Consider the following 14815-nt stretch of genomic DNA (forward strand, 5'->3'; position numbering starts at 1 on the left):
CTTTGGAAGTTCAGGGCACGCTGCCCGACACGATGGAGATGCAGAAAGCTGTCTGCAGTCTCTCTAGCATGCTTGATGCATCCCACGGCCAATATTTACACATCCAGTGTGATAACAGCTTCCAGCAGCTTTCATGTTTGTGTGTAGTAGGCACGGATGCATGCTGCACCTGAGCAGGCAGGCAGGGAATGGGAATGTGCGCTGGGAACCAGACACCCCTGCTCTTCCTCCAGGACTCCTGCAGCATTTTTGTGTTGCAAGTGGCTTGTTATATGAGGTTTAAATGAACACAAGAATTAAATTTGGCTCAGAAATAGAGTATTTCATTTTTCCAGTCTCAACATAAGCAACTTCCTTGCAAGAACAGCGTGCGCCTAAAATGTGTGTGGAATTCTTTGCTGTGCAGATGAGGATGGAAGTGCTTGGGTTTTGTTTTAAACAGTGTGTTAGTTTCAGTACTAACAGTTTATAAAGCTGCACCTACCAAGGCATTCTTTAAGAGTCCCCACTTTGCTGACGTGGTAAGTGTAGGCAGATTGAGCAGTCGGGATGAGGGGAGGAAAGAACCCTGCAGAAGAGCAGGAACCTTCCGTAGCTTGTGGGCATTCAGTTCCCCTTGGCTCATCTCTGGAGCTCAGCAGGTTCCATGGCCTGGAGCTGCATGTGGCACCACAGGGACCCTTCAGTTGATTGTCTCTTCCTTATTTGAGCAGGACTTGGTCTTCGTGGTGGAAGCAGTTACCATAAGGGGAGATGCCCTACAGACAGATGTGGAAGTATTAAGGCGTATCTGGAGCTTAGGAGTGCAGAAGCAGGGCCAGGACCTCAGCGGAGGTTCCAAGTGTGCAGAAGTCCATGGTTGGCATAAATCCATATATAAAATATTAACTAAGGCTCTGGGAAGTGCTGTATTGCAGGATCCCCAAAGGAGTAACTGTGCACAGAACCACATAGCTGCTGGATAGCTTTGAAAGTCCAGTCCTGTGGGCACAGAAAGACTTCCCTGACCTTGCCAAGGCCAGGTAAACCTGGAAGAGATTTGGAGCTGTGCATGGAAAGCATCAAGTTCTTCCTCTCAAATGCTCCTCCTCCCTCTCTGCCTTCTTCAAACAAGGAGTGATGCTTTTTACCCTTAACCTGGGTAAAATATATACCCTTGGCAGGAGTGACAAATGTATTGCTAATTACACAATTATTTTATTATGTAGCACTAGTAAAAAATGTCTAGTAAAGAATTAATTCTGTTAAAATAATTTGAATCAAGCAATTATTTTCTTAACACTGGAATTAGCTGAAAGTACTTGAAGTAGTTTATTACTAGCACTACATAATAAAATAATTGTATAATTAGTAATAAATTTGTCACCCCTTTTGAGGCCTTTTTTTCTTCACTCGGGACAAAAGGAAAAGGTTGAGAGGTTTGTTTGGTTCTCAGTCCCCACTGTCTCTGCCAGGATTAATGTTCAGTCGCAATTAGAGGCAGTCATTTGTTCTTTTCCTCATCAGCATTTGACATTCCTTAAATAACATGGAATTCCTTTTGTTGGGTACTCGGACAGTGACCTTGGAAATGAACTGGAGAGGTCACGTCAGTGCCTATGGTGCTTTCATATATATAATATGTATATGCACACACACTTTATATATATATCTGCACACAGTTTATATACACCTCTCACTTGCTCTATATGTGTTACTGTGTGTAGTATATAGAGCTGTGTGTATTTCCTAAAGATTTAAGTACTTAATTATGTTCATATTAATGCTTAACATTAAAGTGAGGGTTAAAGGACAAGGGGACCTCGCTGGAGTCTCTTTCTTCCCCAGTAATGATGGTTTTCTCAAGTGATGAAGGATTTTAGATGTATGGAAGTGTCTCAGTCATGTAACGCTGATGGCAAGCCTGTGTGTATGGTACATACATGTGACATGTTTAGTTTGTCTGCTCTGTGCACTGGTATTTTAACAATCAAAAAAATGAGGTAAACTGGGAGATGCTGAGCAAAGAACAAACATGATGAAGGGGATTGAAAATACAGGCCTGGGAGACGTGAGAAATGAACACCTATAGTGTGTCTAAGGGAAAAACCCCACTCTAAAGCCTACTGCTATTTATAGCAAGCCCAAAGGAATGGAGAGATTATGTAGGGTGATGGGAGGAGGAGCAAAGTGAAATGAATGGAGGTGGGGAAGGATGAGAAGTTTGGTTGAATACTGAAGGAAACTTCATCTGTTTGGCTGTGGATATGCCCCTGAAGAAGTAGTAGATTTAGTGTCTGGGATTTCTAAATGGAAGCTTTAAAAAGCACTGGGAAAGAAACAGAGGATACGGTCCTGTGTGAACAAAAAGATGGATTAGATGATCCTAATAAGTATTTTTCATTTCTTGTATATTTGATTTGATATTCTCTATATAATTATATGTAACAAAATATATATATGCGAGGGTGCCTGTTTCCCTTACAAACTATATCCATTATAAACTATATCATCTCATACAAATTCTTTTGCCTTCCTTTTTTTCTCTTTTATTGAAATCACGTTTGGGGCTGATATTTTCAGTGCACTGTCTTTACACAGAGGAGTTGTTCTTATTAAGCTGGAGCAAAATGCCTTAAACAAATTCTAATGCAAGAAGAGAGGAGTCACAGCCCTCCCCACACACTTCATTTGTATAAAGAGATGTAAAAGGTCTGCTGCCACGAAATGTGCCAGGTACACTACATGGAGGTAGTAAGTCTTGCCCAGGTCCAATAAAGACACCTGGGTCTTGCAGTGTTGTAGCAGGAGGTGGATGGAAGAGCTCAATAACTCCATTTCTTTCCTAGTTTGACCAGCATGGCAGGGCTGGAGCACTGACACACTGACTCCAAACTCCATGTCCTTCTTCTGCAGACATGTATGACCAAGTGCTCAAGTTTGGTGCCTACATTGTGGACGGCCTCAGAGAGTATCGACAGCCTGTGCTGATTTACATCCCACCTCAAGCAGAGCTGAGGGGAGGGTCCTGGGCTGTCATTGACCCCACCATCAACCCCCGCCACATGGAGATGTACGCGGACCGAGAGAGCAGGTATGGCAGCTCCCTCCACCGCCTCCTGCCTTGCAGCATCACTCCATGCATGGCTGGGTGAGAAGCTCTCCATTAAGAGTGTGGCAGTTCATTGCTAGAGGGACCTGACCACTTTCCAGTTGCAACCTCTGTCCTTGCCTCCTTCTCTGTTCAAAAGAAGCGAGACAGAGAAACCTGTGGTCTGAAATGAGACTGCCAGAGAGCATTGCTTGTTGGGTAGGCATTTTTCTGTGAGTCCTGCTGCGTGTTTGGTGCATTGGATAAATAATAGCTAAGATTCTTTCTTTCTTCTTCTCTCTTTCTCTTTGTTTTGTCTCCCTCCCCTCTTCTTTTCTTACACACTTTCTAGCCAACATTGAACCAATCCACTGTGTGTTTCCCCTTGTCTGATGACCTGAAAGTGCCTTTCTTTTCTCTTTTCCCCTCACTGATCAGAGGAGGAATCCTGGAGCCTGAGGGGACGGTAGAAATCAAGTTCCGGAGGAAGGATCTGGTGAAGACCATGAGGCGAGTGGACCCCGTCTACATCCATCTGGCAGAGCGGCTGGGTACGTCAGTGCTGCCAGAGGGGAGATTGAGATGAGCTCTTAGGCAGAAGCTCTTCCCTGTGAGGGTGCTGAGGCACTGGCACAGGGTGCCCAGAGAAGCTGTGGCTGCCCCATCCCTGGCAGTGTTCAAGGCCAGGTTGGACACAGGGGCTTGGAGCAACCTGCTCCAGTGGAAGGTGTCCCTGTCCGTGGCAGGCATTGGGACTGGATGAGCTTTAAGGTCTCTTCTAACCCAAACCATTCTCTGGTTCCATGTGTGTTCAGCGTGCCAGGGCTGTGTGTAACGTAGTGTCTTGTTGAACTGATTCCTTTTTTTAATTGAATGGGTCTTACAACAAACCCTTACTACAGATGCTCAAGTCTAGTTTCTATCTGAGCAATTGCTCGGCTCACTAAAAGCTCATGGGCCGACCTTTCCGCTGGTCTCATTTCATAGAATCATTGAATCACAGACTATTTTGTGTTGGAAGGCACCTTAAAGCTCATTTTGTTCCAGCCCCCTGCCACAGGCTAATGTGGTATTGTGGTGCTATTGCATTTGGTGTAACTAAGAATCCAGCCAAAGACAGTTTGGGCTGCTGCACTATCACTGTGTGTCTGAGGTAGTTTCGAGTGATGATGTCTGTCTGCTCTTGAGTTGCAAGAGAATAAAACATCCTCTTCCCCTCCTCAGTAACACCCGGGTGATGTGCAGTGCTCAGTGACTGGCACATCGCTGCCTGTGTGGGATCGCTGTGCTCTGCTCCAAATGATCCCAGCACCTGGTATATACCCAACAGCCCCAAATAGAGAGTGTTCAGCAAAATGCACTTAATATCAGATATGTGCTCTCTCAGGGGAATAGACTCTTTAAATAGTTCTTTACTAGCTCTTACTATAAGAGCATAATCTTGCAGAGCCTCTTTTTACCTCCAAAATTGACTCCATTTCAGCAGTGGAAGAAGCCTGCTATGTGGGTATGGTTTGAATTTATAAAGCCTTTTGGGATCCTTCAGGAGGAAAACTGTTCTGCAAATGACTGATAAATCGTGGCTATTGCTGCAGTTACATTTTATTATTGGGCTTGTTTTAATTTATGGCAGTGCAACAACTTATACAGCAAACAACCATTCTGATATGCCTTGGGAAGAGAATAATAATTGTGAGGGGTGTGGGGAGTGTTGGGAATGAGGCTGTTCACTGAACACCAGGCTCTTACTGAGGTCTTTGATAGCATCAAAGACATTTTCCTCTCTTTTTTTAATGATAGTGTTTGACACCTTTGTTTTCTCTCCCTGTGCCAATTGCTTTCTGGGCAGGAAGCAGGGTTAGCAGCAGTTTTATCTGAGTTCAGGTCTTGCTTGTGTACGCTGTGTGTTACTGCGTGACATAGGGGACACGGGTACCCAAAAGGATGGACCTGGTGTTCCACCTGCTTGTGTCTGTTCGAATGAAAACCCAGTTTTAATGTTTGTAGTTGCAGCAAGGAGATTTCATTTCACCAGACCTCACTTTTGACCTATGTTAAACAGATAGTGTGAGCACACCGCATTGCTGAGACCCAGCACAGGGTCCCAACAATTGCTTTCCAAAGGTGTTTCATGCTTTGCAGTGTAAGGGCTGTTTAAAGTGGAGTTCCGTGCACAGTCAGGACTCAGCTACACTTCCGTGCCCAACACAGGGGAGCTGCCTCTCCTGGTGATCAAGGCTCCAAGGGAAGGAGAAATCAGATGTGTGGTTAGAGCAGGCAATGTGCTGAGCAGTCAGCTCCGGTCCATGCAGATAAATGGCACTACAGCGGGAGCACTGCTTGCTGAGAGTATTTACCTTCACTCACCAACCTGCTGCCTCTGCATGGAAACAGTGTCTTGTGTGCAGGGACTGCCCCATGAGTCCTTTCCCAGCAGCAACCACTGGCTGTGGGCGCAAAGAGGGCTGATGGTGTTCAAATGCTGGAGCAGTAGAGGAAGGGGGGAACAGACCCACACACTAAGTCACTATTGAGTTGCCCCTCCATGGAGTCTGTCACCCACGGTGGGTGCAGGACACCTGCAGAGCACCCTTGAGTCACACCAGTGGGACCTGCTCCAGCACCACTGGAAAAGAACACAGGGAGAAAGGGGAGATGCTTGTCTGCCACCAGTCTCACAATCCAGCCCGACAAATCCAACCCAGCGCTGTGTGAGGAGGCAGGAGCCTGCTCAGGGAGGTTTTTCTCCCTTCTCCCTCTACAGGGTAATTACTCCCAGCAAACTCCATAGACTTTAATTAAAATGACTGCAACATGAGAGCAAGTCACTTACAACTGTACATACCCAGAGCTCTAAAAGCTTCAGTCACTGATAGGCATCTCACTTAGATGGATCGTAATTGCTCCCAACATCGGGTGATCATTGCAGTTGTTTTGCCGCTAATTCCGTGCCAGGGATTGCAGGACACAGGGAATTGCATAATTTTTTTTATATATTTTTTTTTTTTTGCTGGTTTTCTTTCTGGCCAATTTAAAATTTGTCAAAGTCGGTCTTCTTCTGGATCACTGCCCTTTGATATTTCGCGCACTCCATTTGCCACAAACAAGCCGCAGGGCCGCAGTTCATGCTGACTCCAGCAGAAGCAGAGAAAGCTCCATTTATCTTACACTGCCTGCTGAATTCTTACTCATTAGCTGGGGGTTCACTGCCTCTCTTTAACCCCTGAGTGGCTGTCATCCCTCCCTGGAGCTGCTGAAGAGCAGAGGAGAGGGAGATGCTCTCCGTCTTGAGGAGCAGTGGGGAGATGGGGGCGACAGTGGTCTCATTGCAGGCATCTTGAGATGCTGGGGCTGGACTTGCACTTGAGGAGTGTGAGAGCAGGGAAGGCTGGCAGATATTGAATAATTTGACATAAATCTGTTCATTATCAATTCTCTAGTGCGGTCGCTGGGATGTTTTATTAGCCCCATGTTTTATTAAAATGTCACTCAGGAGCTGTGCTATTACAAACCAGCAAACAGTGAGGAGCAGAGGGCAAGGGAAGGAAGGAGAGCCCTGGTCCTGCCCACGAGCACGGCTCCATGTGCAAGTCCATGTGCAAGGGAAGCAGTGATTGCCTAGAAATTGCCTAGAAAGGGTTCAGGCTGCAAGCCTGGGGCTGTGGTTAGGAATACAGAGATTCCATTTTATTTATTTATTACAATTAGAGTAAAACGGGTGGGAGCAGAATGAAAATCAGCTTTGTCATGGGGATTCTGGGCATGGCACAACAGAATGCATGCCAAAAATGGGGGAATAGGAAGGAAAGCAATGGCAAAAGGGCTCCGGTTAGAGCAGGGTTGGATTTTACATTTCTATATTCTTCCTATTGGGTATTTATCTCATATAAAGGGAAGCGCCTGTTCATCACCTGATACATGTTGTGATAGTGGGAATATCCTCCGGCTGCTCCTATGATCTGACTGTACCACAGGGCAAGGACTTTGCTGGTGACCTGGGGCCAGCCTCGTTTCTCGAGTGCCTGAGGTTCTCCATCCCCTCCTGCCTCCTTCCAGGCTTTAGCATGGAAAGTTAAATTACATCTCTCAAGCCCAGTAGTTCTGGGTTTGGGGGGTGTTGGTTTGTTCAGTGTTGTAATTAATCAAAATGCTGGTTGTCCTCTTGAGCAACAAGCAAGAAGGATGCTGTTGCTGCGATTCCATCGCTCACCACGTCTTGGACCAGTGCGGGCGGCGCAGTTGTAACTCTGTCTTTTCATAGGTGCTGATTCCCAGTAACTGCTTCTGTATGCAAGCGCTGCTGCATTTAAATTGTTGTTAATTCCCCATCATGAGTCTAGGAGAGCAAGTGCTGCTTTCTGTCAGCTCCCTCCTGCCACTGGCATCTTGGATTCCTCCCGTAATAGGGATATGTTGACATTGCATCCCTGCCCCTTTGCTGTGATCCAGTGTGAGGTCTCAGGAGCACAGAGGTGGAAAGGACCAGGGCAGAACATCCCACGGTGCAGTTGTACAAGGATATTTCAAGCTCATGTCATGGGCATGTGTGACCTTCGCTGCTGTTTCCTGTTGCACCTTTATAACATAAATCCTGCTGAATATTTAGTGAAGCAATTACAAGCAGCCTCATTTAAAGAAACAAGCAGCAATCTGCAGCTGCCGCTCTGTGCAGGGACGTGAGGGGCTCTTGGTGACCTTCCTGCTCCCCTTGCAGCAGCCCCAGGGCTGGGGTGGCTGATGTGTCCCTGGGCAGCCCCCACTCTGATGCCTTTCTTGCTGCCTTGGCTGAATTTTTGCCTGGCAAGAGCTTTGTTAAAGGCAGAGGAGGGGGAAAGGTGAGATCTGAGTTGGGGGGGGTTATAGTTGCAGGTGTTGCCCATCCCTGGCAATGTTCAAGGCCAGGTTGGATGGGGCTTGGAGCAAGCTGCTCTAGTGGGAGGTGTCCCTGTGCGTGGCAGGGGTTGGAACTGGGTGAGCTTTAAGTTCCCTTCCATCACAAACCATTCCCTAAATCTGGAAAGAGCTACTATTGATGTTGAATCCATCTCCTCAGATCAGTTGGGTCAGAGGCCTTGACGCTGGGTTTTGCCCAGGTCTTTGAGTGCATGTTTAAGGAAAGGGCAAGAAAATGGACAGGTAAATGCTTGGCTGAGGCTGTGAGCTGAGGGTGAGGGAGGAAATTCCCCCATTTTACCATCTTAGGAACCACAAACCATCAGATTGACTCCGGAGCCTCCTGGCTCTCTGCAGTCAGAGGGAACCTGCAGTAACATTTCTGGAAGTCTTTTTGTCTGACCTCTTAAACTGGTTGTATTGAAGAAAACCATTTTGCTACTAAATGTTATGGGAGCCGTGATTCTTGGTCCTGCCCAGCCGTTCTCACCTGCAGGAGCCTTATCCCAGCACCCACTGCCCTGCACTGCAGCAGGCTCAGTGGTGGCCACATGCTGCTGGCGGGGCTCTCTCTGCCCCACGCACATACGGGGGATGCTCAGAGCCCTTTCTGTTTAATGGGGCACCAATCAAAACAGTTCAGATGATGCTTCCCTGCTGTGATGCTTCCCTCTAACTTTTGGAGAGGAGTGTAACTGGATATTCAGCATTGGAGAGGGATCGCTGGGATTTATTGTTGCAGCTCCTGCATTTGTCTACATGGGGAGGGCAGCTCCTCGGAAACCTTCCCACCATCACAGGCTGTAAAGCGTGTGTGCAGGTCCCTGTGCCCTGGCTGCAGCTCGTCTCTGCACTAGGAGGAGTTTGTAACCCCCAAAGCCAGGGATGGGGAGGCTGGAATCACCCCATGGGGAGATGGACACAGGCCAGGGAGGGGACGATGGGGGAGATGGGTAGGCAAGAGCTGCCAGCTTCCTCCAGGGAGCATTTGGGAACGTTTTAGGTTAAATACCCCTTATGTGTGGTTTGAAAGTGGGCTTTGTTGGTTTAACTGGGTCTGGTTGGGGGGGGGGGGTGGGGATTGGCAAGGCCCTGGCCACTGCTTTTGCCTTCAGAATTGACTCTGATCTGTTGGTACCCTGGTGTTAGTGCTTCCCAGGGCATTTCTTCACCTTGTTTAAGGCAATTTTGCTACGATTAGGGAAGAAAAAGGTGAAGACACTGCAGAATGAAGAGGTTTTGGTGCCTTCACCGCTGTGGGGAGGCCTTAGAGGTGTTGAGAGCAGAATTAAGACATTTACATGGCCTCTTCAGCTCATGCCAGAGCAGGGATCATGCCAGCACCAGATAATAGATCCCAGCGCACTCGGAGCCCGCAGAGCAAACTGCAATCCAAGACAAATGTGACATTTTATGGCACTTAGAGTGCTGCCTTAGACAGTGCCTTGTGCTGCTGCCAGGTTGGGAAGGGCACCCCTGCTCTGCCTTCCTCTCAATTGCCACCGTGTCTTTCTTACCAGGGTGCCCAGCTGCGTGCCAAACCCCTCCATGTGCTGTGTGCATCGCAGTGTGCCCCTTGCAGAGAGCTGCTGCTTTTGTTTCCCTATTGATTAGCAGCCAACCCATTCCCGGAGCTCTGTAACATTGCTATGATTTAAACTTTAACAGTTTCATTAACTGTCAAGTACCTTTAGAGCAGAGGCATCCCATATTTTAGCTCCCTCCCTCTGCCAGGTGAGATTTGTGGAAGGAGACTTCCTTTTACCACCAAATAACTAAAGCAAGCCCCAGCTTCCTGACAGACCCCGAGGCCCCGAGATCCGACTGGGGAAGAAAGAAACCCATTCCAAGATATTTAATTGTACAGGGGGCTTACGGGATTGATCGGGAGCTTAGCTTTGTACAATAGGCCAGTGAATAAGAAATGCTCCTGACAAACGATCGATGATGGGATAATCACTCTTTATCCCCCCTCCTCATTGTTACCTCCTTGCTTGCAGGAGAACAGGGTTCAGAAGTCAAAAATCTTTATAGACGCTGCTTTTAAATTAAGCAGAAAATAGACATTGACATATTTGTTAATCTCACCTCAATCATTACCGGGCCCGGCTGCTTTGCCTGCGTGCGCCAGCGGATGGGCTGAAGCGCACCCATTTCAACCAGGGAGTGGAGGAGCCGTGAGTGAAAACAGGGATAGATACAGAGAATTCTTTATTGTGAAGGTTATAAGAGCAGCTGCTCTTAATTCAAACCTTCCTTGCAACGCAAAGGTTGGGCAGCATTTATATTGGGAGGCACACAAAAACATGCCCTAGAAAGAACCGTGAGTGACCGGTGGCTTGGGAATGTGAGAGTGTGTTCAAACCCCTTTGGCTTGGAAGAGGAGCTCTGGAAGGAAATGGCTTCATACAAGTGATGCAAAGTAGAAAGGAGCAGGGCCTGCATTGGGCTGAGCCCAAGCCCTGTGTCAGGAGCTGCTCATGCTCAGGAGCAGTGTGTCTGTGTTTGCTGAGGCAGGGATGCCGATGGAACCAGCCTGCAGGAGAACCTGGAGCTCTGCAGGTGGTTTTGCACTGTCCCTGTTTCCTGCTCAGTGAACTGCGTGTGGGGACATTATTTGTTTTTAGGAGTAAGCCCAGGAAATGTCACTTAATTGATGGCCCAGCTCATCGGTGTTCAATGGAAGAGTTTCCATAGGGAGCTCTCCTTCGAAGCTCTTGGCTGAACATTGGTGGCAGGAAATCCAGGCTGCAACCCTCACATGTGGCTCAGGACTCTACTGGGCCTTGCTGGGAGCTGATGGTTGGTGTTTGCCCCGGCCAGATGCAATCTGGGTTTCATCCCTATGGAGGAAACTCCCATTCTCTGGGCTCTGCAGGGCTGGTGGCCTTTCCCCCGCACAGCAGCCCCTGTGCTCCCTCTGCTTTGCCCTGTCTCTTACATGTGGCTGTGCCTGGTTGCAGGTACCCCTGAGCTGAGCCCCACGGACCGGAAAGAGCTGGAGACGAAGCTGAAGGAGCGGGAGGAATTCCTGATTCCCATCTACCACCAGGTAGCCATGCAGTTTGCTGACCTGCACGACACGCCTGGCCGGATGCAGGAGAAGGGGGTCATAACGGTGAGTGCCATGGAGCAGTCCCTGGGGGTTTGATGCATGCAGAGTAACCCATCACCAAGCACATCCACACATCACCAAGCCCCAGTGCCTCTTCCCACAGGAGCAAACCCTCTGCATGCACCAGCTGTGTCCTGATCCCAGGACACAAGTGTGTTGTGCACCTCTACCTGATCCGTGTCCATTTGAAACCCCACGTTTTCTGGCCTGAATGGGATGATGGGTGGAATCTTCAAAGCTCAGACATGGGAGTGTTTGTATTTCTCTTGTGCAAGCCTGTTTTGCCAGTGGGAATAAGGGATATGTACTTCTCCATGTAAGTGTCGTCCCTCACTCATGTCTCCTTCTCCACTGTCTTGGGCAGGATATTCTAGACTGGAAAACTTCCCGAACCTTCTTCTACTGGAGATTAAGACGTCTTCTTCTGGAAGATGTGGTGAAAAAGAAGATCCACGATGCCAATCCTGAGCTGACTGATGGGCAGATCCAGGCCATGCTGAGGCGTTGGTTTGTGGAAGTTGAAGGCACAGTGAAGGTAAGTGGGAAAGCTCTCACCAAGGGGTTGGTTCTCCCTTGAGTAGGTGGAGCTTGGGTTTGATGCCTGGTTTTTACTTGCCATGTCCACACGCACTTGAGGTAGGCCAGGAACTTGGTCACATCTTAGGGGCCTGGTGCTCCTTCACCATTGCCACATCTCACTCAGCCCAGCGGAGCCCTTGGCTGTTCTCCCTGGGTCATGCAGTGCTGTTCACACCGTGTGGAGCCGTCAGAGGCCGGGACACGGATCTGGGCTCCCCTCGGCACCATCCTCGGCCTCATCCCAGCGCTGGGGCCGGGAGTCCTTTAATTGTGCTCAGCCGGGGAAGCCGCAATCTCTGTCGCTGCTCTCAGGTTGGTTTTGTCAGAGGTCTCCAATCGGGGCTCGTGTTTGATGCGATTTGATTTGATTCTATTTTTAAAGTCACAAACACTGAGGGGCTCCGGGGGGGGTGTCTCTGGGGAGCAGCAGCTTTCCAAGGTAGTGTCTGAGCATCTTTAGAAGCGGGCATCTCGTTAGCTAATACATTACACCAATCAAGGAGAGTTATCTTAAGCCACAATTAATCTGCTCCCTGGCATATGTTGATAGGAAAGCATCATGCTGTTTCTTAATTAAAAGCAAACGGATTAAAAATGATTAATAAGAGTATTAAATATTCTCCTAAACTAAAAGCTTTGGGATTCTTGGGTAAATCGAGCTTTGCACAGGTCTGCAACTGTGAAGGCAGCTTCATGGGCCTCGCTTTGTATGCAGGGAGCGTTCCTGGCCTGTCTGGGGGCAGAGGCAAGGAGCAAAACCTGCAGTTTAAATGAGTAATAAGGGAAAACAATGAAATGAGCAAAATCCTGAGGTTGAGGTGACATCGCTGCGTTCAAACTATCATAGACACAATGCTGGAGGCTTCTTCCTAGCGTGTCAGGCTGGGGCTGGAGTAGGGTCTGTGCTTGGGGCTGCTCATGGCAGTGCCAGCTCTAACCCAAGGGGGTAGCACCATCTCCATCATCATTTGGAGGACCACAGCTTTGGAGCAGCCCAGGGAAGGGGAAAACCATTTCTTGGCCTTTGGAACAGGTAATTCAGTGTATAATGAGGGGTGAGCAGTGAGGAGGCTGATGAGCGAGTGCTGCCTTTGTGCTCCTCTGGGGTTTAAGGACAGGGAAGTGGGCTTTGGTGTGGGCCATAGCAGGATGGGAAAGACGCTTCCAGGGCCCTTGCAAAGACATTGCCCCCCCCCCCCCCCCCCCCCCCCGCAGCCCAAGGCTTCACTTCTGGGTGCAAACACCCATTGAATTCTCCTGCTCCACAACCAGCCCCAAATCACTGCTCCCAGTCAGGCCGCAGGCACAGCAGCGAGGATCCAAAGTGTCCAAGGTTCCCTGTTGGAGCTGCTGCGGTCTGCCCTGTGCTGTGCCAGGAGGGTGCCTGCTCACCCCACGGTGCATTGCACCGAGCTCATTGTCATTCTGACTTTGACTTGGTTAGTGATAACAGAGAAGGATAGTGCACCTTTAAATGAGGAGCTTTGTGTTTAATTACCCAAATAAAATGACATAAATATGAATGAGTGCTAATGGTGGTACTTGCTTTTCCGGAAACCATTAACAAAACGATTCTTAAATGATTTGTAAAGAAAATGAGAGGAGCAGAGAGGAGCGAGCAGGCTATTAGGAGTCTAACACACTCCTGAATTATTATGTAGGCAACTACCAGGCAAGTTCCAGGTGAAATGATCTTGCAAAGGAGAAAAGGGGGGGTTGGCACCAAGGCTTTTTGGGATGTGGAGACCCCGAATGCCCCCCCCTTGGTTGCCAATGACTGTGAGCTGGGAAGGGTGCATTGGGAGCGCAGCGCAGGACACAGGGTGACGCGTGTGGGTTGTTCACAGGGCTACTTGTGGGACAGCAACAAGGACCTGGTGGAGTGGCTCGAGAAGCAGCTGACAGAGGAGGAGGGAATTCGCTCCGTCGTGGGAGAAAACATCAAATACATCTCAAGGGATTACATCCTCAAGCAGATCCGGAGGTGAGGCGCCCGCACACGGCCCGGCACAGCTGGGTACAGAGCTCGGCCTCTGCCAGGGCTGCGGCTCCTGCTCCTGCCGGGACACTGCACGTGCCTTGAGCAGGATCACAAACCGGCAGAGACGTGATCAGAGGGATCGGACCCTCTGGGGCCATCCCTGCCCTTTCCTGGGGCAGAGCCATGGCACAGACATGCCATTAGAGACAGGTAATGGAAATACACACACACACACACAAACACACACATACATATACGCATATACACATACATACATACACATACATACACATACATATATGTACCATAAACACATACATAAAAACATATACACACGCATATACACACACGCATACACACGCATGCACACATACATGCACATATACATACACACATATACATACGCACACATGCACATACATGCACACATATACATACATATACACAGATATACATGTATATACATATACACACATATGTATGTATGTTCTCTCCTAAAGCCAGGAGAGATCAGCTCTGAGCTGTGCAGCCTCTGTTAGAGCCTGGGCTGCCCACACATGGCTGGAATATCCATACCCTTCCTTCCCTTCATTTTTATTAGCCCCTGAGCTCTCACACTGGTTTCCTCTCTGCTCAGTGTCATAAAAGCCAAGCTCCCTTCGAGTGCTGTTTAGAACTACACCAAATAACCGGTAGAGCATCATCTGCTCCTCCTTGCAGGAGTTGCTCTCCATTGGAACCAGTTTGACTCTCACAAGACAAATGAGGCTGAATTCAAAGAGATCTGGGTTTGGTCATTTTTATTTCTTAAACTGGAGGCCCCTTAAAGCAGCTCCAAGAGCTCCGGGGAGAGCTCTGGACCGTGCTGTGATGCTCCGGTGGGTTCAGGGCCCCTTGTCTGGTGACTCAGGGCACCTCTCCCCATCATTTCCACCAGTTTCTCTGCAGATGGGGCTCTGCGATGGCAGGGTGGGGGTGTGGGTGCTCGCAGCTCCCTGGGGTGCAAGTGCCAGGGCTGCGCTCACTTAACTCTTGCCTCTTTCCAGCCTGGTCCAGGCCAATCCGGAGGTTGCCATGGATTCCATAGTGCACATGACCCAGCATATATCCCCCACTCAGCGAGCCGAGATCGTGCGGATCCTTTCCACAATGGACTCCCCTTCTTCAACGTAAGAGC

General features: G+C 48.8%; 1 protein-coding gene across 3 annotated transcripts in view; it reads left to right on the forward strand.

Annotated features, from left to right (window-relative positions):
* Positions 1 to 14814, forward strand: part of ACACA (acetyl-CoA carboxylase alpha) — a gene marked incomplete at its 5' end in the record, with an annotated part of 100579 nt that extends 85765 nt beyond the window's left edge. For all 3 annotated transcript variants that reach the window (XM_080630174.1, XM_080630175.1, XM_080630173.1), the window contains 6 exons: positions 2896 to 3073; positions 3509 to 3621; positions 10927 to 11081; positions 11443 to 11613; positions 13505 to 13641; positions 14685 to 14814. In XM_080630174.1, coding sequence (XP_080486300.1) covers positions 2896 to 3073; positions 3509 to 3621; positions 10927 to 11081; positions 11443 to 11613; positions 13505 to 13641; positions 14685 to 14811 — 881 coding nt within the window. In that variant the 3' untranslated portion in view covers positions 14812 to 14814. The remainder of the gene's footprint in view (positions 1 to 2895; positions 3074 to 3508; positions 3622 to 10926; positions 11082 to 11442; positions 11614 to 13504; positions 13642 to 14684) is intronic.
* Position 14815: the final 1 nt, after the last annotated feature.

This window comes from Psittacula echo (assembly GCF_963264785.1).
Source record: "Psittacula echo genome assembly, chromosome: 15".
NCBI classification, from domain to species: domain Eukaryota; kingdom Metazoa; phylum Chordata; class Aves; order Psittaciformes; family Psittacidae; genus Psittacula; species Psittacula echo.